Source organism: Mandrillus leucophaeus, unplaced genomic scaffold, assembly GCF_000951045.1.
Source record: "Mandrillus leucophaeus isolate KB7577 unplaced genomic scaffold, Mleu.le_1.0 Scaffold72, whole genome shotgun sequence".
Lineage (NCBI taxonomy): Eukaryota > Metazoa > Chordata > Mammalia > Primates > Cercopithecidae > Mandrillus > Mandrillus leucophaeus.
The window spans coordinates 5,225,526-5,250,280 of NW_012107808.1; the positions used below are offsets into that span (position 1 = coordinate 5,225,526).

The 24,755-nt window shown below is 38.8% G+C and overlaps 1 protein-coding gene across 3 annotated transcripts in view; it reads left to right on the plus strand.

Moving 5' to 3' along the window:
• KIDINS220 (kinase D-interacting substrate, 220kDa) overlaps nt 1–24,755 on the plus strand; it is a 109,382-nt gene that overhangs the window by 14,291 nt on the left and 70,336 nt on the right. For 2 of the 3 annotated variants that reach the window (XM_011965329.1, XM_011965330.1), the window contains 8 exons: nt 4,133–4,231; nt 5,226–5,324; nt 9,505–9,603; nt 10,355–10,453; nt 16,485–16,583; nt 19,715–19,912; nt 22,402–22,500; nt 24,570–24,668. In XM_011965329.1, the coding sequence (XP_011820719.1) occupies nt 4,133–4,231; nt 5,226–5,324; nt 9,505–9,603; nt 10,355–10,453; nt 16,485–16,583; nt 19,715–19,912; nt 22,402–22,500; nt 24,570–24,668 (891 nt within the window). Of the gene's footprint in view, nt 1–4,132; nt 4,232–5,225; nt 5,325–9,504; nt 9,604–10,351; nt 10,454–16,484; nt 16,584–19,714; nt 19,913–22,401; nt 22,501–24,569; nt 24,669–24,755 lie in introns of all 3 variants that reach the window. The other variant, XM_011965328.1, reaches the window with a different exon arrangement.

Consider the following 24,755-nt stretch of genomic DNA (forward strand, 5'->3'; position numbering starts at 1 on the left):
TTTATTAGCACATAATTGGCTACAAACAGTGAATTCTAGTTTCCTTTTATTGCTTTGTTTATAAACTAGATACATCTTTGGCCTATGAATATTTTCAGTGATGGCAAATCTTTGTCCTTTGTAGAGTAACAAAACGTTTTTATTTTTATTTTATTTTTGAAAGGAACAAACAGTCACTCTCAGCTCTCCTTGGTATAAGGGAATAGTGTTGAGGTTGGTCATTTTTCTCCTGTTTAAGAAAATGAACTGAGACTTTAAGCAATGGAATTTGCTGTATGTTTATGAGTAAACTTTATTTTATTTTTTTGAGACAGGATCTTGCTCTGTTGCCCAGGCTGGAGTATAATGGCATGATCCAGCTCACTGCAGCCTTGACCTGCTGGGCTTAAGCAATCCTCCCATCTCAGCCACCCGAGTAGCTAGGACTACAGGCGTGTGCTACCACGCCTGGCTCATTAAAAATTTTTTTTTTTTTTTTGTAGAGATGAAGTTTCACAATGTTGCCCAGGCTATTCTCCAACTGCCGGGCTCAAGTGATCCTCCTGCCTCAGCCTCCCAAAGTGCTAGGATTACAGGCATGAGAGTCACTGCGCCTGGTCTGTAAATAGACTTTAAAGGAAATTTCAAAGGAGGATTTCAAAATATTTTAGTTTCACTATAGTTATTGGAAGAAGTAGAAACCCTCCAGAAGGACTGCTTTAAAAAAAAAACAAAAAACCGTGGTTTTTTAGGTTTCATACACTTAAATAAGTAGAAATGGGAACCTGGAAATTGGGAAGAGCAAAAAGATGCTTGAATAGTAGCTGTTTTTGCATTGTAGTCTTCTGGGAAGCTGAGATAAAGTCCAGTATTTCAGTAGGTGCATAGTGTTCTGTTTTGTTTTTGGTGTGTTTTGGCTTGAGGTCACTATAAGTAGTAGAGCAGGGTTTATGTGGATTAGGTAATCCTGTGTTTTCTGGAAGGAGATAGGCATGGAATTTGCTGGGATGTGTGGGGTCAGGTATGGAAAGGATCTTTATTGATTCATTTTCAAGTAGAAAAATGAAAGTTCTCATGATATAAGTTACTCTATCTCTACAACTGTAGTTACTGGACTGGTTAAGCAAGAACTAGGAAAATCCAAAGATAGGCTTTGTTTTCAGGCCGAACTTTTAAAGTAACAATCGTTCTATTTTTGGGGATTCTGTAAAACTTTATGGCAGCCTTTCCTGAAAGTCATTATCTTTTTGGATAGTGTAGATACAAAAGGTGCATCAGTTAAGAATTGCTTTGTACTGCATGGAACAGCTCTCAAAACAGTGATTTAGACAAATTAAGGTTTTGTTTTTCTGTCATTATGACAAGCTAGATGAGCCATTTCAAGGCTAATATGATGGCTTCAGGATATCCTCAAGAACCCAGGCTCCTTCCTTTCTCTCCAGTCGTCACTGTGTGCCTATTGCATCACATCCGTCATGTTCAAAAGCCCCAGCACTGTGTCTCAGTTTGGCCAAGAAGAAGGAAAAGGCACAGACCAGCAGAATTAGTCCCTTACAGAGCTTTCCTGGGAGAGCTAGCCAGGGCACCATTGTGGGATTATTTCCAGCTGCAAGTGAGGCTGAACACTGGGCGTTTTTTTTCCAGCTGAGCTCACTGCCACCCCCAACAAGCCCTGTCTTTCTACATGCTGGGTAGACAATGGATAGTTTCTGCAAGAAAAGAGAATGACAGTTCGAGTCTTTCATTTGGCATGTTTCTAGGCTATCAAATTTATACCACCTTTCCTACTTGTGTTGTATGTATTTGTAACATTTATATTATGTTTTTCTCTCATTATCTAGAAACACTTATCTATGTGAACATCTGAAATGTAACTGTGACCCAGAGAGTAAACAGAAAACTTCCCTGAGTCTTTGGAATTATAATTTTGAAAACTGTGATGTAAAATTGATGTATCCTCAGGACTGTGGATTTAGAGTCTGTTGCTTTAATTTATATATTTTACCAATGACTTTGATACCTGACTTTGTGTCCCAGTAGATTAGAAGGGAAAACAGTTCTATAGAATGTATACCAAAGAACCTAGAGCTGACAGAGGCATGCATGGCAAAGTAATTGATGTTGGTAGTTATGACTCAGAATTATAAACGTAATGTTTCAGGTAATCTGTTTAACAAGTAGCAGTACGTGCATAGCTTTTTAGAATGATGATTATCATAAAAGTTATAATCAGCTTTAATGTTGAGAAGATAAATTGTTTCACCCAGAAAATCTATTTATGTGTAATGCGTCATTCCCTAATGACCATGGTTGGATGACATGTGGCTACCACATATAATTTAGCATCCATCCTTACATAGGAATGTCTGTATTTAACGTGACCGATATTTGAACTTTAAACCAATGTTTGTGTTTAAATCCTTACTTGTATTATTCTTATAATAGCATCTGTTGTATTTTGCTAATCATTATAACTGTTTGCTTATTTGGATTTTGTGCCTAATAGAATTTTAAATTCTTTGAGACTTTGCTCACTTGTTTACTCAGCAAATATTTGGATACCTGTGTGGCAGTCACTGTCCCTCACACTGGGTATATGGTTTTAAACCCATAAGCAAAACAGACATGTTTCCCGGCCTTTAGGGGAGACAGAAATGATCAGTTGTTAATCACACAATAAAAATGTGGTTACAAACGAGGATTAGTATAGGAGAAGTAAATTATAGGGGATCAGTAAGGAGGTAGGAATGAGCAGGAGGGCACGTTGAGGCTGGAGGTGGCACAGACTGGGTTGAGAGCCAGGCACATGCCCTGCTCCGCATCACTCAGGGTTTGTGTCAGCATGGTTAAGGATGTTGGTTCTTATCCAAAAGAACTATGGGAAAACATCAAAGGGTTTTCAGCCGAGGAATAATGTCAGGTGGGCATTTAAAAGAATCATAGATATTTCCCCCCATACTAATATACATGTAGTAAGTAGGTGTTTAAGTGTTTGCATAATTAAACTTAATTTTTGGTGTACATTTTTCTCATATGCCTTAGTGTGTCTTAGTACCTTTAGTATCATCCCTCTTTAACCTGGTACTTCCTTTTTGAAAAATTTTAATTTTAATTTTTTTTTGGGACAAGTCTTGCTGTGTCACCCAGGCTGGAGCTCAGTGGTACGATCTTGGCTCACTGCAACCTTTGCCTCCCAGGTTCCAGCGATTCTCGTGTCTCAGCCTCCCAGGTAGCTGGGATTACAGGAATGCACCATGACGCCCCCTCTAGTTTTGTATTTTTAGTAGAGACAGGATTTCACCATGTTGGTCAGGCTGGTCTTGAACTCCTGGCCTCACGTGATCCGTCCACCTTGGCCTCCCAAAGTGCTGGGATTACAGGCTTGAGCCACTGCGCCCGGCCTAACCTGGTACTTGCCGATCTGTTTCCTGTCATGGCACTTACAGAAAATGATAACTTTTGACTGCACTTGCAGTAGATGAGGCTTGCTGGTAGGGGTGACTTGTCCAGGTACCTAGCTGCCTGAGCCCTGCCCTTGTCTCCAGGGCTTGAGGGAGCATCGTCTCTGTACTCCTGTGACTCATTCTTAACCCGAAGGCTGGGACACTGATTTCACTAGTAGGAGCTTTATTTAGTTTAGTGAACTAAGTTTCTAAGAGAAGGCTTTAAAAAAACTACATATGTGTATCATACATAGCACCTGGTTGTTTTTATTCATTATTTTACTTTTCTTCTTATGGTCTTATTTCAGACAAAACATCTATATGTAATTAAAAACACATTCTAGATCGTATTCTACCTGTATTGCTAGAGAATTTGGCTACCATAAGTATTCTGAAATTTTATGTATATTTCAGTAATTGCATTCCAAATCCTAGTGTTATTCATATTTACTTGCTTTAAATGAATTTGCAGGGCCAAAAACAGATTGTTAATACTGTGGGAAGAAAAATTATGTTTTATTTTTTCTTTGACTTTTAAATTACTACTAAACTGCAACTTAAAGTTCAAAGCTATTTCTAAATTAAATATAGTAAACACAACTAACCAGTGCTTAACATACATTCATGAAAATGTTTGGTATATTTAACTGTGATGTTTTAGTAAAAGTAGCATATCTTGATAAGTTCCCTGTGTCCTTTATATTTTCTAGTGTGGCCAGACTCCACTGATGATAGCTGCTGAACAAGGCAATCTGGAAATAGTGAAGGAATTAATTAAGAATGGAGCTAACTGCAATCTGGAAGATTTGGTATATATTAAATAATTTACTCATCATTTGCTCACTCTTTTCTTTGCTATGTTTTTTGTTTTTCAGAGGTGATTCAAAAGTAATAATTAAAACTTTTACATATATTTCAACTTTGCCTAGTGGGCTGTATCAGTGTTTTTTTAAAGGAGTAATACAGGAGGGAAATTTTTACTTTCAATGAAGGATCTCAGCTCTTTGGTTTTTTTATATGGATGAGACTGGCTGAATAGAGAGCATGTGTACATACAGTTAAATGTCCGCCTAGAAGATATCCACGTATGAGTCATGTTAAGTAACTCCCCATAATGGTAACTTATTATAAATATCATTACATATGATAATGGCCAGGAATATATGGTCCCTTCTGATACCACCTCTGAGGGGTAAATCGACATTCCACACGGTTACATCTCCTCTGATTCTCCCTGAATTTTTGGAATTGCTTTTGAGGGTCACATAGCTACATCTATTTTGTTTCTTAATTGAATGATTACAGTTAGGAATAAAAGTTAACATAGGATGCTTATATCCTTTATTTAAAAAATAAAGGAGAATAGTTCTTTTCTTTATCACATTGTATCTAAACATTTGAGATCTCTGTAGTCTGGTAGCCTGTGAATGTGCTTTTAAATCTGATTACAGTCTCTTTAATTTGAATTTAAATTATAGTCATGGTGGCTAGCCATGAGGATTAGCTTTGAGGTTTTGATGATCATTTTTTCTCATTTTTAAAAAGCACAGTATATGATTAGAAGTCCAGTGAGAAGACTGAACAAGCAGTTATAAAACCATGTTTACCCCATTCTTAGTGATGCAAGTGGACAGATGGATTCTTAAGAGAGCTTCAGTGTGACTGTAGAGTAGTTTAGTTAGCATGGGTCACGTCATGTCAACTTGGTATGATCATTTGGTATGTAAGGTGAAATTTAGTTTTCCTTACTTTGAAATGTTATTTTTGGTTTGAAAATGATAACTTTTGAAATATGTGTTCAAGGATAATTGGACAGCACTTATATCCGCATCGAAAGAAGGGCATATACACATCGTAGAGGAACTGCTGAAATGTGGGGTTAACCTGGAGCACCGTGATATGGTATGGACATTTTTATATGTTCTTCATTAGCTGAAATCTTGTTTATAATCATAGATATGTGTGAAATCTTGTATTTTTATGTGTGAAATGATATTATAATAATGTTTTTAGAATTTGGGGTTGGACATTGAAATGACCCTCAAGAATGTTTTAAAACCCAGGTGTTATAATATACCTCATAGTACATTCTTAGTCATTTTTCGTTTATTTCAGAGTTTAAAATTCTGACATATTGTTACAAATAACTCATTACTCTTTAATATATCAACATTTTGGATCTCCTGAGACAGTTGTTTCCTTTAGGTAGGACTTTAGGAGGGACAGCGTATGGTTTTAAAACTATTACCAGGTATTCAAAGTTACACTTTTCAGAATAATATTTTAGATTTATTTTTAAAATGTGGTTATTTTCAGACATGCTATCCGTGCATGACAGAAGTTTAACAAGATGTGATCCTTAATTATTACTTAGCTCTTACTTGAGCTTGGCATCTGGTTAAAGCATAAGGTGAAGAGAGAGGTCATTTCTGGCTAATTCTGTAAAATGTTCAGCCCTTTTAAAAGTTGATTTAAACAGTGGAAGAAAGGAAGAAAATGATCTGCTGTGATATATAAAATATTTATTACTTAGCTGATGATGGTTTTTGAAGTACAGACGGTCTGAGTTTTTAAGAAGCCTTAGCATTTCACCATTTTGCACTTAATAACACATTAAAATTTCACAGTAGTTCAACCTGTATAATCTTATATTTGTTCTCAAAACTAAGTGCAATGGGTGGTATCCTTATTTTTATAGGAAGATACAGGGAACCGCTGGTATCTTATGTATTTCCAAAAAGAATTTAAGTACGTTGCAGTGAAAGTTTAGGGAGAGAAGATAATGATATCAGTAACTGAGGCAAAGATGGATATAACAGCTGAGAGTGAAGTGTGGTTCTTGCCTTGTTGGTACGAAAGGTAGAAGGGAAATGCAGGGAGTTATCGAGTTCTCAATACTTTATTAAAGGTACCTTACCAGATTATCAGATGGGTTAATGACACAGCAGCTGTAAAGTACCTAAAGAGACCAGGTGTGGAATAGGTACCATACCAATAGGTACTATAGCAGTAGGTAGCTATTCCATGCCTGGCCTCGTTAGGTGCTTTATAGCTGCTCTGTCATTTAACTGACTTCTCAGAACAATCCTATGGACTAAGGGTAGGTTTTATTCTCAATGTATAATTGAGGAAATTGAGACTGGAAGAGGTGAATCTTTATCCTAAGTCACGCAGCTAGTAAGCACTTAGGCTGGGTTTTGAACCAGGTCTCCCTGCTCCAAAGACTTTCTCCTCTGTCATTGTTTTACATATATCAACAAGGGAATTAGGAACAATAAAATATACATTATGAATGTGTAAAAGTGCATTAAGATTTGTAAAAACTTAAACTTTTTTGGTTCTCCCTATTTCTTCAAAGTGATGACCAGGAAACCTTTAACATTTAAAGGGTCTTTATTTTGGCTTTAAAACACTGAAAATTGGGGAAACTGAGGACCGTGTCTCTCTCAGTAACCAGTATTGTGGGACCTTAACCTCAAAGGATTGGGTGGGTGGGCAGTAGTAACTACCAAGTTGAGGGAAGACAGAGTCCCTGGGACTTGTTTAAGGAGAGGAGAGTGACCACTGAGGTCCTGTGGGGCTCAGGAAGGATTCCAGGATTTAATATCAGAAGTCTAGTGGGGACTCTTCCTGTGAGGACCTTTACTGGCACCAAAGTAAAGAAAGAGTTCATGAAATCTAAAGCTATACTATAGTTAATTGGTCTCAGTCTTTTGCCAATTTAGCTTCATTTTCTTGAGATTAAAATTTTATCTCGTAGTTTCTTACGTAGGGGGCCAGAGGGACATTATTCTTTTTTTTTTTTTTTCCCCCCTGAGACGGTGTCTCGCTCTTTGCCCAGTCTGGAGCACAGTGGCACAATCTTGGCTCACTGCAACCTCCGCCTCCCAGGTTCAAACAATTCTTCTGCCTCAGCCTCCTAAGGAGCTGGGATTACAGGTATGTGCCACCACGCCTGGCTCACTTTTTGTGTTTTTAGTAGAGACAGGATTTCACCATGTTGGCCAGGCTGGTGTTAAACTCCTGACCTCAAGTGATCCTCCTGCCTAGGCCTCATTTTTTTTTTTTTTTTTTTGAGACAGGGTCTCTGTCACCTCACTACAACCTCGGTCCCCCAGGCTTGAGTGATCCTCCCACCTCAGCCCCCCTTGTAGCTGGGACTACAGATGCACACCACCGTGGCTGGCTAATTTTTGTATTTTTTGTAGAGTCAGGGTTTTGCCATGTTGCCCAGGCTGGTCTTGAACTCCTGAGCTCAAGTGATCTGCCTGACTCGGCCTCCCAAAGTGCTGGCATTACAGGCGTGAGCCACCATGCCCGGCTGGGACATTATTCAAATTGAAGTGAGGGCATGATGATAAAAAGTTCTGGGCAAGTATTTTACAAGTTAAAATATAGATGTAAGACTTTACTTGACCAAATGCCCAGCTCTGTAATTTGACCTAAATATGTTGTGTCTTTCACGGCCTTGACACTTTAGAAGAGTACTCATCAGTAATTTTAGGTTGTTCCTCAGTTTGGATTTGTAGATGTTTCTCGTGTTCACATGCAGATGTGCTTTAGAGGGAAGGATGTCCCAGAGGCGATGTGCTTTTCTTGGTGTACCTCCTGGGGGAACGTGATTTCAGTTGGTGTCACTGGTGATGTCAGCCTTCATCTCTTGATTAGGGTAGTGTCTGTTACTGTAAGGGTACTATTTTTCCGTTTGTAATTACTTAATATTTGGGGGAAGATACTTTGAGACTAAACAAAATACCTTTCTTCTGACTAAACTTTCACCTATTTGATTTAGCATTCATCAGTGAATCTTACCTGCAACAGTTATTACCATAACTGTGGTGGTGTAATGATGATTTTCTGCTGCCCTCATATGTTCTGCATTAATTAATTAGAATTCTTCTGTAGGGAAGAGTGCCTGCTTCCCTTCCCCACACCCTACTCTGTCTGTCCATCCATCCATCCATTCATCCATTCGTCTATATATCTATCTATATCTTTCTATTTGAGTATGGACTTATAAATATTTATTCCTTGGGTTATAGTCCAGTACTAATATTACTGCTCAAGTTATTCCAACTTTATCCATTAGAAGCTCTTTCAGGCTGGCTCTGTGCCCTTTTAAGATGCTCCGTACTTAAAAAAAAAATTCCTTAGTAAGATTTGATTACATTGGTCTTTTTTTATTGAATTGTATCATAGTTAAGGAGAAAATTGCTCCTGTAGCTTAGTAAGTAGAACATCATCAAGTGTGGTGTTAATTCATACCCGATGACCTTGCCTACATCTGGAAATCCTGATCATAGATGAGATGCCTTAGCATCCTCTCTCTTTTAGCAAGAGGTACTATAATGATCTGGGGTTTAAAGGATGTGTTTAAATGCAGGAGTTGAATATGATTGTTAGAATCTCTCTCTGGATAAAGTTTAAATTCATATAAAGAAGTGAATATCTAGGAACATAGAAAGTTTTCTGACGAAAAAAGTTTTTTTTTTCTGAGATGGAGTCTCGCACTGTCACCTGGGCTGGAGTGCAGTGGCACAATCTCGGCTTACTGCAACCTCCGCATCCCAGGTTCAAGTGGGTCTTCTGCCTCAGCCTGCCAAGTGGCTGGGACTACAGGTGCACGCCATCTTGCCCGGCTAATTTTTGTATTCTTTTAGTAGAGATGGAGTTTCACCATATTGGCCAGGCTGGTCTCAAACTTCTGAGCTCATGATCCACCTGCCTTGTCCTCCCAAAGTGCTGGAATTACAGGCATGAGCCACCACGCCCAGCCTGAAGAAATATTTTTAGACAGCCAAAATAAATCTTAGAAATTTGGAAGAATTCATAATGAATGTTCTCTAATTCAGGTTTTGTTATATAGTATAAACTTTGGACTAACCATTTGTGGATGCAAGAGATTTGACTTATTTCATGTACTATTGTATTTGGGGAGCCTGGAAATTTAAACCTATATAATACTACCATCATGAAACAATGGTTTATAAAGATATTTACTAAAGAAATTTCATTAGTGACATTTTTTATACTCAGAGATGATCTAACGTTTGATTCCCTTACCCCTACTTTTTTTCTTTAGGGAGGATGGACAGCTCTCATGTGGGCATGTTACAAAGGCCGTACTGACGTAGTAGATTTGCTTCTTTCTCATGGTGCCAATCCAAGTGTCACTGGTCTGGTAAGCATTAACAAACAAATTTGTTTGTATTATAAGTGGTAAGTTTTCTTAGGGAATACTTAAGGTTGATTATACTTGGCTTCATTGTGGGTAGAAATATTCTTTATCTTATTAAACATAATGTAGAATATGATTTCAAAACACACACAGTAATGAGAATTTTTATCTAAAGCTACGTTTATTTTTCAATTGTTGTCAGCAAAAAGGCAGCTCTTAGAGCTTAAATGTTAATTATAACTATATAACATTGCAAAAGGAAATTTTGAAATCTTTAGTCATCTTCCTGTTTTCTGTGTGTGAATCCTTAATCTGAACTTATTTAAAGAAAAGAGACATTTACCAAATAATCATGCTGTTTTTCTATACATTCTGTTATATATATTTACATTCCTCTTATTTCGCTTTCTTCTTAATAGCATTGCCTTTTGACCAGATAACCACATTTTAATGTGTTGAATTTACAAAAATAAATGTGTTCATAATATATGTTTATTTAAGATTTGTTATATCTTAGTTGCCAATTATGTATTACGAGTATTTCATCTGTTTTTAAAATGGAGAATGGTTTGTAATCTGATTAAAAAAATATTGCTTTGTGTTACTTCCTTTGATATTTACTTTACTTAGCAAATGTGTGTTGTAAATATCTACCTGAAAGATTTTATTTTCCCTTCCCTCCCTCCCTCCTTGCTTGCTTTCTTTCCTTCCTTCCTGCTTATCTACCTACCTACCTACCAATCTATCCTAGCAGTACAGTGTTTACCCCATCATTTGGGCAGCAGGGAGAGGACATGCAGATATAGTGCATCTTTTACTGCAAAATGGTGCTAAAGTCAACTGCTCTGATAAGGTAGGTCAGCAGCATCATTTCAGCTTCCAGTCCATGTTGTGTCCACTCAGTGTCTAAGTTATAAACATTTTTATATGATTTCATGAGGCTTCTCTAATGTATTTTATATTTTGTATATTAATGTATTTTATATAGATATATATCTCATAGATGGATTCCCTGGGTGTATTATGTAGTAAGTATCCTTCTGGTGTTTTCTTATGTCACGTTCATCATTCCCAAGAAAACTGGCTGGGATGATAGAGTCCCTGTCTTCATTGTTTGAAGTTTTCAATTGTAACTCTTCTTCCTACCTTCAGTCCTATCTACTCTCTCTGTATTGTTGTGTGAGAGATCTTTCTAAAATTGAAGTTTGGTTATCTTTCTCTTGGGCTTAAATTCCTGAAGACCGTCTCTGGTATGGTGGGTGAAGATGGGCCTTGCCTTCCTTTTTCCCCTTCTCTTGCTGCTTGTCCCCCACGCTTCCTCACATGCCAGCCACCAAACGACCCATGGTCCAGGGCTCCTTCGCAGTGTGCCCGCCTCTTCCTCCTCAGCTTCTCTTCATCTCTGAAGCTCTGTCTATTTGCCGGCACCTCCAGAAAGCATTCCAGAATGATGTGCTATTCTTTTTTTTTTTTTAATACTTAACACTTACCTCAATTATTGCATAAATACTTACCTAATTATCTTTTTTTCTTCTTCACTTTTGGAAAGCTTCATTGGCTTTCACTGTTTGGGGATAAAACCCAGGCTTTTCAGTTTGGCTTCAGCCTGTCTCTCAGGCTCACTTCTTGCCATTTTTTACATATATGCTGTGTTTTAGATACAACAGATTGTCTGACGTTCTGTGAACGTTGTTTCTGTGTTTATTCTGTTCCCTCTGCTAGGCATGCTATTACTTCCTCTGCCTGATGAACTCCTGTTTATTTCTCAAGGCTTATTTGAGGTGTTAGCTTCTTTGTTAAGTCTTCTTACCCTGGGTGCCCCTTCCTGGGTACTCTGCACATTTCCATTAGGGCACATAACCTATTGCCTTGTAATGATTGATTTCCACAACCTTCTTACCACTAGAGCGTACGTTTCATGTAGATAAGGACTGCTTTTTCCCATTTTGTACCTCCATTATTTCCATAAGTGGTCTTAGTATTTGGCACATTGTGGGGATAACTGTAATCTTTTCACATTTATTGTAGCTAAATATAGGGAAATAGCTATTACTTTAAGATTTGTTTTTTGTCATTAAAATAGATTCTGCACATAAATTTCTTTAAGTACAACAGTATCGTTTAACCTTATGGGGCTGTTGGAAATCATTCATCTCTTGTTCTGGGCAGTAGTTATGCCAGTGTATACATATGTAAAAAATCATCAAGTCGTACAGTGAAAATTGGTATTTTTTTTGCACTTTGTACATGTTATGCCTCACTTAAAAATATTACACAAAACAATAGCTTAATGAGGAGCATAGGGAGGCTGTTGTAGATATTTATATTATAATATGGCATTTAAGAATATTGCATTCGTACTGTTGGCTAATTCAGATTGACTGAGGTTTGACGTATGTCTAAAATGGATACAGTTTTGCCTGTTGATGGATTTTTTTTTTTTTTTTTTTTTTTTTAACATGGATTCTCACTCTGTCACCCAGGCTGGAGTGCAGTGGTACGATCTCGGCTCACTGCAACCTCTGTCTCCTGGGTTCAAGTGATTCTCCTGTGTCAGCCTCCTGAGTAGCTGGGGTTACAGGTGTGCGCCACCACACCTGTCTAATTTTTGTATTTTTAGTAGAGACGGGGTTTCACCGTGTTGGCCAGGCTGGTCTCGAACTCCTGAGCTCAGGTAATTCACCCGCCTCGGCCTCCCAAAGTGCTGGGATTACAGGTGTGAGCCACCACACCCAGCCTGTGATGTAATTTAATTATAATAGAGAAGCCTTTATTTTCTCCTTGCCTATAATAAAATGTTTATATATAGCTTGGCTTTCAAGGCCCTCAAGAATCAGGTAATAATGCTACCTAATCTGTCACTCATTAGTATTTTGAGAAAATGTTTAGTATTCACTATGCAGTGCCCTGTACCTGCACTTAGCACAGAAGATATAAAAACAAAGAAGAAATGGTCTCTGTTTAGAGAAGTAGGGAGATAAGTGGGCCATGTAAAATGCAAAGGCCCAGGGTCAGGTGACTTAGGAGTGTAGAGGTGGGAGAATTCACTGATGGTGCAGCAGTCAGTCAAGATTTGGTAAAAGAATGCGACTTCCGCTAGACCTTGAAGAAAGGGTAGAGTTTACATCCCTGAGAGAGGAGGAGCAGAAACGAACTGGGCACAGGGAAAAGAGAGCACAAGGTACCAGGGGACGGCTTCAGGTGGCCTGTTGAGCTAGTGTTGAGTGCACCCTCAGTGGTGAGGAGAGGGGTGGGAGGAGGAAGCTGGGCTGCAGGTGGAGCCACCTTTGGGTGAGCCTTGGATACTTGGCTGGGGAGCTTGGACATCTGGCCTGTAGACACTCAGAATCACTGGAGATTTTAAGTAGTAGGTGGTCGCAAAGTGATGTTTTGAAAACATTAATGTTTAATAGTCCACAGTGGGATGGATTGGAGAGTATTTTTATTTCTGACAGAAGTAGGGAGGCTTCTATGGGAAGGAATTCTTAGAGAAAGGAAGGAATTCTGTTTAGACGTGTTGACCTTGAAGTGGTGGGAACTTGTAGTTGAAGGTGTCCTACTAGGTAGTGGACATAGAGATTTGGGTGCTGGTGGTGAAGGGCTTGCCTAGAGGTGATTCTTGAAATGACGTGAGTGCAGATTTGGCAGCTGAAATCAGTAGTAACAGAATATGGTGAGCAAAGGGCTGATTATTAGGAATAATAATTATTATTTTCTTAATTATAATACATAGTTATTTATATAATTATTATTAATCTCCAGAGCTAGGAGAACTTGGCTGGTATAGAGTCAAACGTGGTGAATGAATCAAAAATTCAAGTTGGAAGGGACAGTCAGTATAGTTCAAAATACTGCAGAGCTTTCAGGAAGAAAAGAAAGAACTTAGTAAAAGATACGTAGGTGGCTGAGTGTGGTGGCTCATGTTTGTAATCCCAGCACTTTGAGAGGCCGGGGCAAGTGGATCACCTGAGGTCAAGAGTTCAAAACCACCCTGGCCAACATGGTAAGACCCTATCTCTACTAAAAATACAAAAATTAGCTGGGCATGATGGTGGATGCCTGTAATCCCAGCTACTTGGGAGGCTAAAGCAGGTGAATCACTTGAGCCCAGGAGGTGTGGAGATTGCAGTGAGCTGAGATCGTGCCACTGCACTCCAATCTGGGTAGCAGAGTGAGATTCCCTCTCAAAGAAAAAACAAACAAAAAAACAAACCAAAAAAAGATACATAGATCTGGAGTTTAGGTGACTATTTGGGTGACCTCTGCAATGGTGGTTTTGTAATGTTTGTAGCAGAAACTAGTTTTTTAGGGGGGTTTGGTAAGGGGTTATAAATTATCTTGAAACCTTAAAAGAAAGGACAGTGATTATCTTCAGAGGATAGCCTGTTGGAAAAATCTGTTAGGATAGGAGAGACCCACATTGAAAGGACCTCAATCAGAGACCAATAGGAAGAGGGAATAAGAAGAAAAAACTGATGATGTGGCAGGAGATTATTGAGTAAGGGCCTGGGTGAAAGAGGACCATAGGATCAAGAATATACATAAAGGGATTAGATTGAGAAGGGGTAGAGAGCAGAATTTGAGAAAGAGATGAGAGACTTGTTGAGATAGTTCAGAGTGTGGCTGCAGAGCTGTTTTGAAGCAGACAGGATGCAAGGTGAGGGAAGGTCTTGCTGGATGTTAGGAGTTCTTTGTAATGTTGAGTGAGACTGTCTCCCGAATGGGAGTGGGTGAGGACTAGCTGGCTCATGTGATGACGCAGGGAAAGGAGCAGAAATCATAGCATATAATCGTGGATAGTTCAGTTCCATAAGAAGGGCAGAAATCCAATGCATTAGGTATTCAAAGGATTAGAGCTCGGTTACAATTAGTATATTTTTAAAAGGCTTTATGAAGGGTGATTTTCTACGTGTATTATGTTTGAAGATGTCTAAGATATTGATATTGTAAAGTTGGGAAAGGCATTTTACCCAGAGTAAGTATTATCCACAAAGAAGGAGGCTAGAAAAGAGAATTTAGTTCTTTTTAGTGGAGAAAACCACAGATGCAGGAGTGAAGTTGGGAATCTCCTCCTGGATTTCTTTTCTTTTTTTTTTTTTCTTTTTGAGACAGAGTCTCGCTCTGTCGCCCAGGCTGGAGTGCGGTGGCGTGATCACGACTCATTGCAACCTCCACCTCTCAGGTTTAAGTGATCCTCCTGCATCAGCCTCCCCAGTAACTGGGACTACAGGCATATACCACCATGCCTGACTAATTTTTTTGTATTTTTAGTCTAGATGGGATTTCTCCATGTTGGCCACGCTGCTCTTGAACTCCTGACCTCAGGTAACCCACCTGGCTTAGCCTCCCAAAGTGCTGGGATTACAGGCGTGAGTCATAGTGCCTGCTCCTCCTGTATTTCTTACTCGTTCTCCCTAAGCCTGCTTTGAGGCAGTGACTGTGGCAGCTGCTTCCCCTCCATTCTCTTCCTCGTTTTGTGAGGCTCTGGCTCCCATGTGCTGTATTGGCAGCCTTTTGATTCCGGCTGTCATGGAGTCTTCATCCATCTGGGAAGCCCGTCCAGGGCTCCAGCCCTCAACAGTGTGGTTGCTGTGGTGTCCGACATGATTTATAGAGCAACTCTGCTCCGTACAGTAGCCACTAGCACAGGACTACTTAGACTTACATTAATTAAAATGAAATGAAAAAGCAAAACAAAACAAAACAAACTCAGTTCACAGTCACAGTAGCCACATAGCATTCAAGTGCTTCATAGTCATTATTTGACGAGTGACTACTGTATCTCACAGCACAGAATTATAGAGTATTTCCATCAACACAGAAAGTTCTACTGGACAGGGCTGTCGCAGAGAGTAGATTAAATTAAATTAAATTAAATGTTAATTTCCACCTGTGGGCTGCATGTACTGAAAGGTCACTGTGGGCATTCATGTGTCTGCCGATCGCTAGCCTCCCCAAAGGCAGGCAATGCCTTAATGCATGATTTATTTTCCTAGATGCCTTTTGAATCATGTTTCAGGGAAAGGTGCTTTTGAATGCAGTTTCAAAGGCTCATGGGTCTTGTCCCATCTCGTGATAACCTTGTGACTTTAGCCTATGAATTAAGCTCTTAGGGCCTCAGTGTCGTCATCTGTGAAAATGTGATACTGTGAATTGTTCTTATGATAAGGATTACACACGCAGACCCATGTAAAGTGGTTAGGCTGCTTTAGTTTGTTTGGCACTTGGTTACTATTCCCGCTCACAGTCAGACTGCTGGACTTTAAATTCTGTTTCACAAGATATGGGAAGCAATGAAATCTTGTTGAAAATTTGGGGCTGTGTTACCTTGTGATGGAAACATTGTCACTCATTATAAAAGTTAAATAAAAGCCTGGCTCAGTGGCTCATGTTTATAATCCCAGCACTTGGGGAGGCTGAGGCAGACAGATCAGTTGAGGTCAGGAGTTCAAGACCAGCCTGACCAACATGGCAAAACCGGTCTCTACTGAAAATACAAAAAAATGAGCCAGTTGTGGTGGTGCATACCTGTAATTCCAGCTACTCAGGAGGCTGAGGCATGAGAATTTGCTTGAGCCGGGAGGCAGAGATTGCAGTGAACCGAGATTGCACTACTGCATTCCAGCCTGGGCGATAGAGTGAGACTCTGTCTCAAGAAAAGGTTGAATAAGATTGGTTAAAAGACATTTCATGGACTGGTTAATCATCTACTCAGGAGAAATAAAATGGGAAAAATAGGATTTATCTAATATTAAAATTACGATAAATGTATACAGTTTTCTAAGAATCATAAAAAGTAAGATTTTTATTAAAATTCATGTTAAGAGCTAGTTTCTTGAGAATACTTTTTATAATAATTTTAAATTTATTGTTTGTTTTAATAGTATGGAACCACCCCTTTAGTTTGGGCTGCACGAAAGGGTCATTTGGAATGTGTGAAACATTTACTGGCCATGGGAGCTGATGTGGATCAAGAAGGAGCTGTAAGTATCTTATATTTTAATGCTTGGCAATAGAAACATGTTTTTTATTTTAAGAGAGAGAATTTATGTCTTTAGTATATGCCTAGAGAAATTTCCCTCTAGTTCTAAAATGATAGTAACAGGAAAACAAGCATTTTCTGTTACCCTAAGTATGTTATATTATGAACATATATTCTATAAATAGATGCTTTTAAGGATCTGTTGCTAATGCGCACACAATTGGGGAAGCTAAAAGTATAAAGAACAGCTTTCAGTAATCCTAGTGTGATATATATAGAGTTATGTGTCGCTTAATGACGGGTACATTCTGAGAAATGTGTCCTTCGGTGATTCCGCCACTGTGGGAGCATCACAGAGTGCACTTACACACATCTGGCTGGTGTAGCCTACTCCGTACCTAGGCTCTGTGGTATGGCCTGTTGCTTCTAGGCTGCAGCCTGTGCAGTGTGTTACTGTACTGAGTACTGTAGGCAGTTGTGAGACAATGGTTATTTCTTTATCTAAACATACCTAAACACAGAAAAAGTACAATGAAAGTCCAGTATCATAATCTTATGGAACTTCTGTCATATATGCCGTCTGTCATTGATCAAAATGTGCTGTGCATGACTATTTTGGTGTTTGTCCATGGTTCCTGGCTGACTGCTCCTATTACCTGTGTAATATCATAAGTGACTACAGCAGTAAGAGTGTCTTTGGTTATATTTGGCCTTTTGTCCTTGGTTCTTGAAACAGCTCTGGTTCAGTTCTAGAGTGATAAAGATGAAATACAGTCTTTTGTTACTTATCACAAGCCCCTTTTAACCACACTTGAACTTGTGTTAATGAGATTGTTTTTGGAAAGTTTCTAGATAACCCCACTGGTTGAGGTGCTGGTTGCCAGGTGCACTAACCATGTGCTTAGAGGATTGGAACTCACAGCCCTAACCCAACACCTCTGGGGAGGGGAGAGGAGCTGAAGATTGCATTGATCATCATTGACCAATGATTTAATAAATCATGCCTTCATAATGAAGCCTACATAAAAACCCAAAAGGACTGAGTTCAGGGGGCTTCCAGGAAGATGACCAAGAGCACATCCCTGTACTGGGAGGGTGGCATACCGCAACTCCACGGGGACAGAAGCTCTTGTACTCAGGACCCTTTCAGACCTCATCCTATGTATGTCTTCATCTGCCTGCTCATTTCTATCCTTTAAAATATCCCTTTTGGAAACTGGTAAATATTGCTTCCCTGAACTGTGTGAACTGCTCTAGCAAATTAATCAAACCCAAGGAGGGGATTATGGGAGTTCTGATTTATAGCCAGTCAGTCAAACAACCTGAGCTTTCATTGGCATGGGAAGCGGGGGCAGTCTTGGGCACCGAGCACTTGCCTGTGGGGTCTGATGCTATCTCCAGGTAGGTAGTGTCAGAATTGAGTTGGAGAATACCCAGCTGATGTCCGCTGCAGAACTGATTGCTTGCTTGATGGGTGGGGAAAAACCCCACACATCTGGTCATAGAAGTATTTAGTGTTGTAAGAATTTATGTAAAATGGAGTTTGTTTTTTCCTGTACGTAGTACAAAATGTTTAATAAACTGTTCAAATCAAATGATTTTTAATATTGTGGAAAAACATTGTGCTACATTAAAATATTTTTTCTTAAAAAATTTAAAATAATATTGTAATTTTGGGGATATTTTTAGCTGTGCCTTATTTTCCCTCTTCAATGAACAGATTTTAAAAAATCTGAAATCAGCTGATAGAACCCAGAAAGCTTAAAAACTGGTTAGATACATCTTACCGATTAGCAGTTTTTAATTCCTCGTTCCCCAGCCTGTGCCAGTTGTGTTGGGGAGATGAAGAAGCCTAATATCGCTTTTCCCTTGAGCCTATAAGAATATGGTTAAAGGAAGCAATATTTATGCATAAGAACAGTTAAAATAATGCAGACAGCTATTTATAGAATTAGTATAGTACGTGAGTGGATCGTAAAGGATTCTGAGAGGAGATAGTACCGGATCTTGGGTTGTAGTGAAACAAGAGTAAACTCTTTCTGTCATACTTTGTGGCACACTGTCAACCCGTTCCTCCTGTTTGCATACTGGTAGGAGCTGACTCATTGCCAGTCTTCAAGGTGTAGACCCTGTTTTCTTGCTGGTGGAGGCAGCATGGTCCGTAGGCAGCTGCAGATGCTGTACCTTCCATCTGCCTCCTCTGGACAGTTGGTCAAGTGAGCAAGTGGCTTGTTTCTATGATGATTGATGGCTCAAGAATTTGAAAGGCTGTGTTATTTTAATATGTGGGAAAATGACAGCTTAATTTTGGGGGCTGACCTAAAATATTTCTATAAGGAAATTGTATGACAGCTTGAAGTAGATGAACATCTCGAGAAGCAATTTTAATACTACTTCTGGTAGTGAGTCACATTCTTCTCTTAGTTGATTTATTGTTTGTTTATTTAGAGACAGAGTCTCATATGTTGCCTAGGCTGGTCTTGAACTCCTGGCCTCAAATGATTCTCCTGCCTTGGCCTCCTAAAGCTTTGAGATTATAGGTGTGGGCCATCATACCTGGCCTGATTTATTGTTATAAAATAGATGTACAGTTTTTACAATAATTACTTAAAATAAGAGGTTTTGAAAATGTAGTTTCTAGATCACTATGAAAGTCAAAGAGTATATTACACTTTTCTTGAAATAGCTTATGGCTATTAATTCATTGTTGACTTTAGTGTTTTTTATGGGTTTTATTACAAAGAATTCTTGAAGTCTGATCCACCTGACTTTGGATTATTTAATTTAGAATGTGTTTAGTCACCCTGTCACTATTTTATCCTTCATTACATTAGTGAGTTTGTTGATTGTAAATGAATCCAATTTCAGATTATCATTTAAATAACTGAACTTCATAATAGCACTAATGACTGAAGATCATTAATGTATTTTCAAAAACAAAAGATACCTCCTAGCCATTTTTGGTATGTTTCTTGCTGTTTATTTTGGCATTTTATTATTGGAAATGACAGTAATAGGCCACCTATTTGAAAACATTAGTTTTGTGATTATGGCATAAATCATATATTTTCTAGAATACACTTAATTTCTTGGGCTTGTATTTTGTTTTGTTTTTGTTGTTGTTGTTTTTAGAATTCAATGACCGCACTGATTGTGGCAGTGAAAGGAGGCTACACACAGTCAGTAAAAGAAATTTTGAAGAGGAATCCAAATGTAAACTTAACAGATAAAGACGGAAATACAGCTTTGATGATTGCATCAAAGGAGGGACATACGGAGATTGTGCAGGATCTGCTAGATGCTGGAACATATGTGAACATACCTGACAGGGTAGGTCACCTGTTTCATATTTGTCTCCTAGTGGCGAAGTGGATGAAAGATGACCCTAGTGTCTTACTACCTTTCAGAATTCTCATGCATCACATAAACTTGTTTTAAGACAAGTTTATTTCTGCCTTTGAAACTAGTAAGTTAAAAACTGTTCGATCGTTCTGAAAAATATGCTTTTTAATTTTTGTCGAATAATGTTGTTACCGAAAATGTCACATGTACTATTAGTCTGTAACTGACCTTGATGTGTCACTGTAGATGTGCTTTCTTGTACCCTAACTTCTCTGCGCTCACATTTACTGATCCACCTCTACCTGAACTCTCCACTTGAATGTCTAATTGGCTTCTTAAACTTACAGCAAAACAGATGCCTTGTTTTTTTCACCCCAAACCTGCTTTTCCCTCATTCTCTGACTCAGCAAGTGGTACCACCATTCCCCTCTTGTTTTTTTCACCCCAAACCTGCTTTTCCCTCATTCTCTGACTCAGCAAGTGGTACCACCATTCCCCTCTTGTTGAAGCCCCAAATCCTGTGCCTTAGCCTTGATTTCTCTCTTTTCCTCATCTGCTCTCCAGCAGGCTCTTGTTGACTTTACTCCAAAACAAATCCTTTATCTGTCCACCTGTCTTCATTCCACTATCACCTCCCAGCTGAAGCCACTGTCTCTGGTGGTGCTACTGTTAAAGCAGCAGCTTTGCAACTGGGTTCTTCACTCTAATCTTGGAGTGATCTTTAAAACAATAAATCTCGTGTGTACTTCTTTGTTTAAAGCCATCCAAGACTTCCTGTTGCACTGAGGATGAATGTTATCTTTTTAGTTTATAGACATGACATGACATTGTTTTTGCCTAACCTGTCTCCCAACTTTGTACCCCTCTTCTGCCAGTTTTCATAGCCTGCAGCTGTGTTTGCTTTTTTCCCTTTCTTGAATGCCCTGAGCTTGTTCCTGCTGTGGGGCCTTTGCCACACCTATGCTCTTAGTCTGGAACGCTGATCTTGTGGTTGGCTCCTTCTTGTCCTTCCCACCTGGGCTTCAATGTTACCTCCTTGGAAGGGTCTTCAACTACTCAATCCAAAGTAGCTACCTCATCACTTTTTTTGAGACAGGATCTTGTTCTTTTACGCAGGCTGGAGTGCAATGGTGTGATCACAGCTCACTGTGGCCTCAACTTCCTAGACTCAAGCGATCCTCCTTGCCTCAGCCTCCCAAGTAGCTGGGACTATAGGTGCATGCCACCACGCCTGGCTAATTCTTGTTTGTTTTGAGAGACAGGGTCTCACTATGTTGACCAGGCTGGTCTCGAACTCCTGGCCTCTAGTGATTCTCCTGCCTTGGCCTCTCAAAGAGGTAAGATTACAGGCATAAGCCATCATGCCCAGCCTACCTGGTAGTCACTTTCTAGAACATTACCTTATTTTATTTGCATAGTGTTTGTGTGATTTTTTTGTTTATTGTATGTTGTCTTCTCTGCCAGGCTATAAATTCTTCCAGAGGTAGGACCCTGTCTGTCTTGTTTCCTAGTACCTAGAATGGCGGATGGCACATTTAGAGGTTTACTAGTCTGCACCCATGTTAATGCTAATGTTTCCAACTAAAATTTGTCTGCCTTGGGTTTATTTCTGCTATAAATGTGGTAGTTAAGACACTACATCATGGTGCTGAGCTTAATAAGGACCTGCATCCTGATTTATATCATAGTACTTTTGAGGTCCACTCAGGATTGAATTGAGCTGCAACTCGTGGGCTCATTCAACTCAAAAGACTACAACTGATTTTTAAGTTAGCAGTAAATAATAAAATATTTATGCCCATTTCCAAAATAGCTGTTTCCAGTATTTTAAGTATAGGAAGGTATAACTAAAAATGATTGTTGCTTGGTGAATATAGTTCCTGGGGAGAGCGATGTCCTCATGAGGTCGTGAACTTAGTCTTATGCTGGGGAATGAGTCAGTCCTAATGCACTACTGGCCTGTAACTGCCAAATCCACTAGGTTTTCGTAGATGCTGCTCGGGGAACTGTCTCCCTTAATTAAATGTGGCTGTGGATTCATTGATAGTTTTAGCTTTATAGCTTCGTTTTTTAGAGTTCATGGCTTTCGTCGTATAGCATTATTCCAAGAGATTTTTACTATGTGATTTTAAAATGTTCATCTGGTTCACTGACAGCCACAGTGTTATTGTAGTTCATTTACATGTGTAACAGGCGGTTACCTTCAAAGAGAATAGGTTATTGTTCTGGGTAACAGGTCTTTCTAAACTTTGTTTAGGAATTTCAGTCCTCATTTTGGGGCATAAAGTCCTCTGTCCCTTACTCTGATGTCTGTTAATATCAGGTATTCATATTAGTTAAGTAATATTTTTCTCTTATTTAGAGATAGACTTTTTCCAAGAAATTTTTAGAAAAAAATATGAAAACATGATTAATTTGAACTTCAGAAGAGTGCTTATTTGTTGTCAATTCACTTTTTTTTTTTTCTGTCTTCTTAGAGTGGGGATACTGTATTGATTGGCGCTGTCAGAGGTGGTCATGTTGAAATTGTTCGAGCGCTTCTCCAAAAATACGCTGATATAGACATTAGAGGACAGGTATGTGTGATTACGGTGCAGTTGCTATCTTAGAGTATAATTGGATGTAAATGTTGACTGATCATAATGTTATTCTTCCCACTTTCCTATGGAGATAAACCTGTAAACCCTAGTACGTTTAACAGGCGTATATTATTACTAAATTTCACTGCCATTATTGTAAAATTTCTATATTAATGTCGAGTTAAATGTAGATAGAGGTAAACCAAAAAAGCTCATGTTTTTAGAATATACTGTCCTTACTAATGTGTATATATAGATTCAGTCCTCAAAACTATAATGAGTAGTTAGTGATACTGAGAGAGTCAGTGGCCCTTTGAATATCTGGTACTTACTTATTTTCTTTAATGTTTTCTCCCTATTTTGTCTTCTTCCTCCATCTGCTGTTCTTCTATTGTTGTTGTTTTATTTTCTTCTCCTTTTTCTCCACTGTGCCTGCCTTTCCTAGGACCACTTGGTAGTCCTATGGACATTGCTTAAGGCAATCATAGTTCATAGAACCACAAAGGTTATTAATTTTAGATAAAAGCCTTGCCCACAGTTGTGAATTTATCAAATACTTCACGAGCTTTAGACTTTAGAAAAAGTTCTTGGTGTCTCATTTTGTTGTTGGACAGTATACATTTCTGCTCATTTTTTTCTTGTTTTTGGCCAAAAATCTCTTGTATCCAAATCCATTTTTGGATCAAACTATAACCATTATGCCAAATGTTATGGGGGAATTAACAAGGGCCCCTTGTCCTTAAGACACATATATTTTAATTTGAAAGATTTTAGTTTGTTTATTTTTATGCTTTTATTTAACATAAAAAGTGAAGCCACAAGATGATATATGATTGATTGCCTAGCAAAAGGTTCAAGTATGAGTCTTGAGGTGGGGAAAGAAGGCCTTAAGGTCAGGGGCTTTTGGAAGAAGGTAGAACTCGAGCTAAGTTTGAAGATGAGTTGGATTTAGATAGGTGAAGAGCCTGGCCGGGTGGCTGATGCCTGTAATCCCAGGCTGAGGTGGGAAGATCTCTTGAGCCCAGGAGTTTGAGGTTATAGTGAGCTGTGACCATGCCACTGCACTCCAGTCTGGGTGACAGAGTAAGACCTTTTCTCTTAAAAAAAAAAGAAAAAAGAAAAGGAAAGCCAGGTGTTTCAGGCAAGGGGAGTGGTAATAGGATGAGAAAATTAGAAAGTGAAAGACTGCATTTCATAGCTGGCGAATGAATCATTTGGCATTGGGCAGTGGGGAGGTAGGCATGGTGGGGAAAGGTGGAGAAATGAAATGGGAAGGGAGGTAGGGCCTGACAAGTTTGAGTTGGGCAGCTAGTGTGCATTTTTTAGAAGAGAAACTCTGTTGGGGAAATTTTGGTATTAGGAACTTAATGTGGCTGCTGCAAAAAGTCATTCATTATCTCCTGGGTTAAAATAACATTGCCGCTAAAAGTTGGATTCTAGGTCACCTATTTGGACTTTTACCTAACTACCTTTCGTCTGTGAGTCCTCTTCTGTGTTTGAATTCGGTTTTTGTTGTTCTGTAGTTCTACTTTCAAGGTCTATATGGATTGATTTTTGGGTTTTGAGCTAGATAAGATTTTAAAGATCTCATCAAGGCAATATAGGGGTATGGGATGGATGGAAATTAAGAAAGCTAAAAATGATAATGCCTTATATTTGTGAAGTACATTTTCGTGCATTATCTTTTGAAAAATTGGGCAATACCTACAGCATGTTATAGATGAAAATCTAAGGGTCCAAGACTTGTCCAAGTTTACGGAGTGCAGGTATTGATGACTCCTAACCCAGTGTGTGTTCCTGAAATCTGTTAACATTACAAAAGTATAGTTTACTTTATTAACTATGTGGGATTACTACTTTTTAGATTAAGTAATACGAAGTTTTCCTAGACTTCTTTCACAAAGAATTTCTCAAAAGTAACTTCAAGATAGCATAAGGATTAATAGCACTTCCTACCATGCTGCCTGTTGGAATGCTTTCTGACAGAAATGATGTTTTGTATTTACAAGTGGCAGCTTTAAATATTGTATCTTACATGAAGTGATTGTGTTTTTTTCATTATCTAGGACAATAAAACTGCTTTGTATTGGGCTGTTGAGAAAGGAAATGCAACAATGGTGAGAGATATCTTACAGTGCAATCCTGACACTGAAATATGCACCAAGGTATAAGTGGCATTTCTATTCTGTTATTAGCAGCACCTCATGCTGAATGTTAGTACTGCTCATTTTATTTCAGTCGTCTTTGTTTGA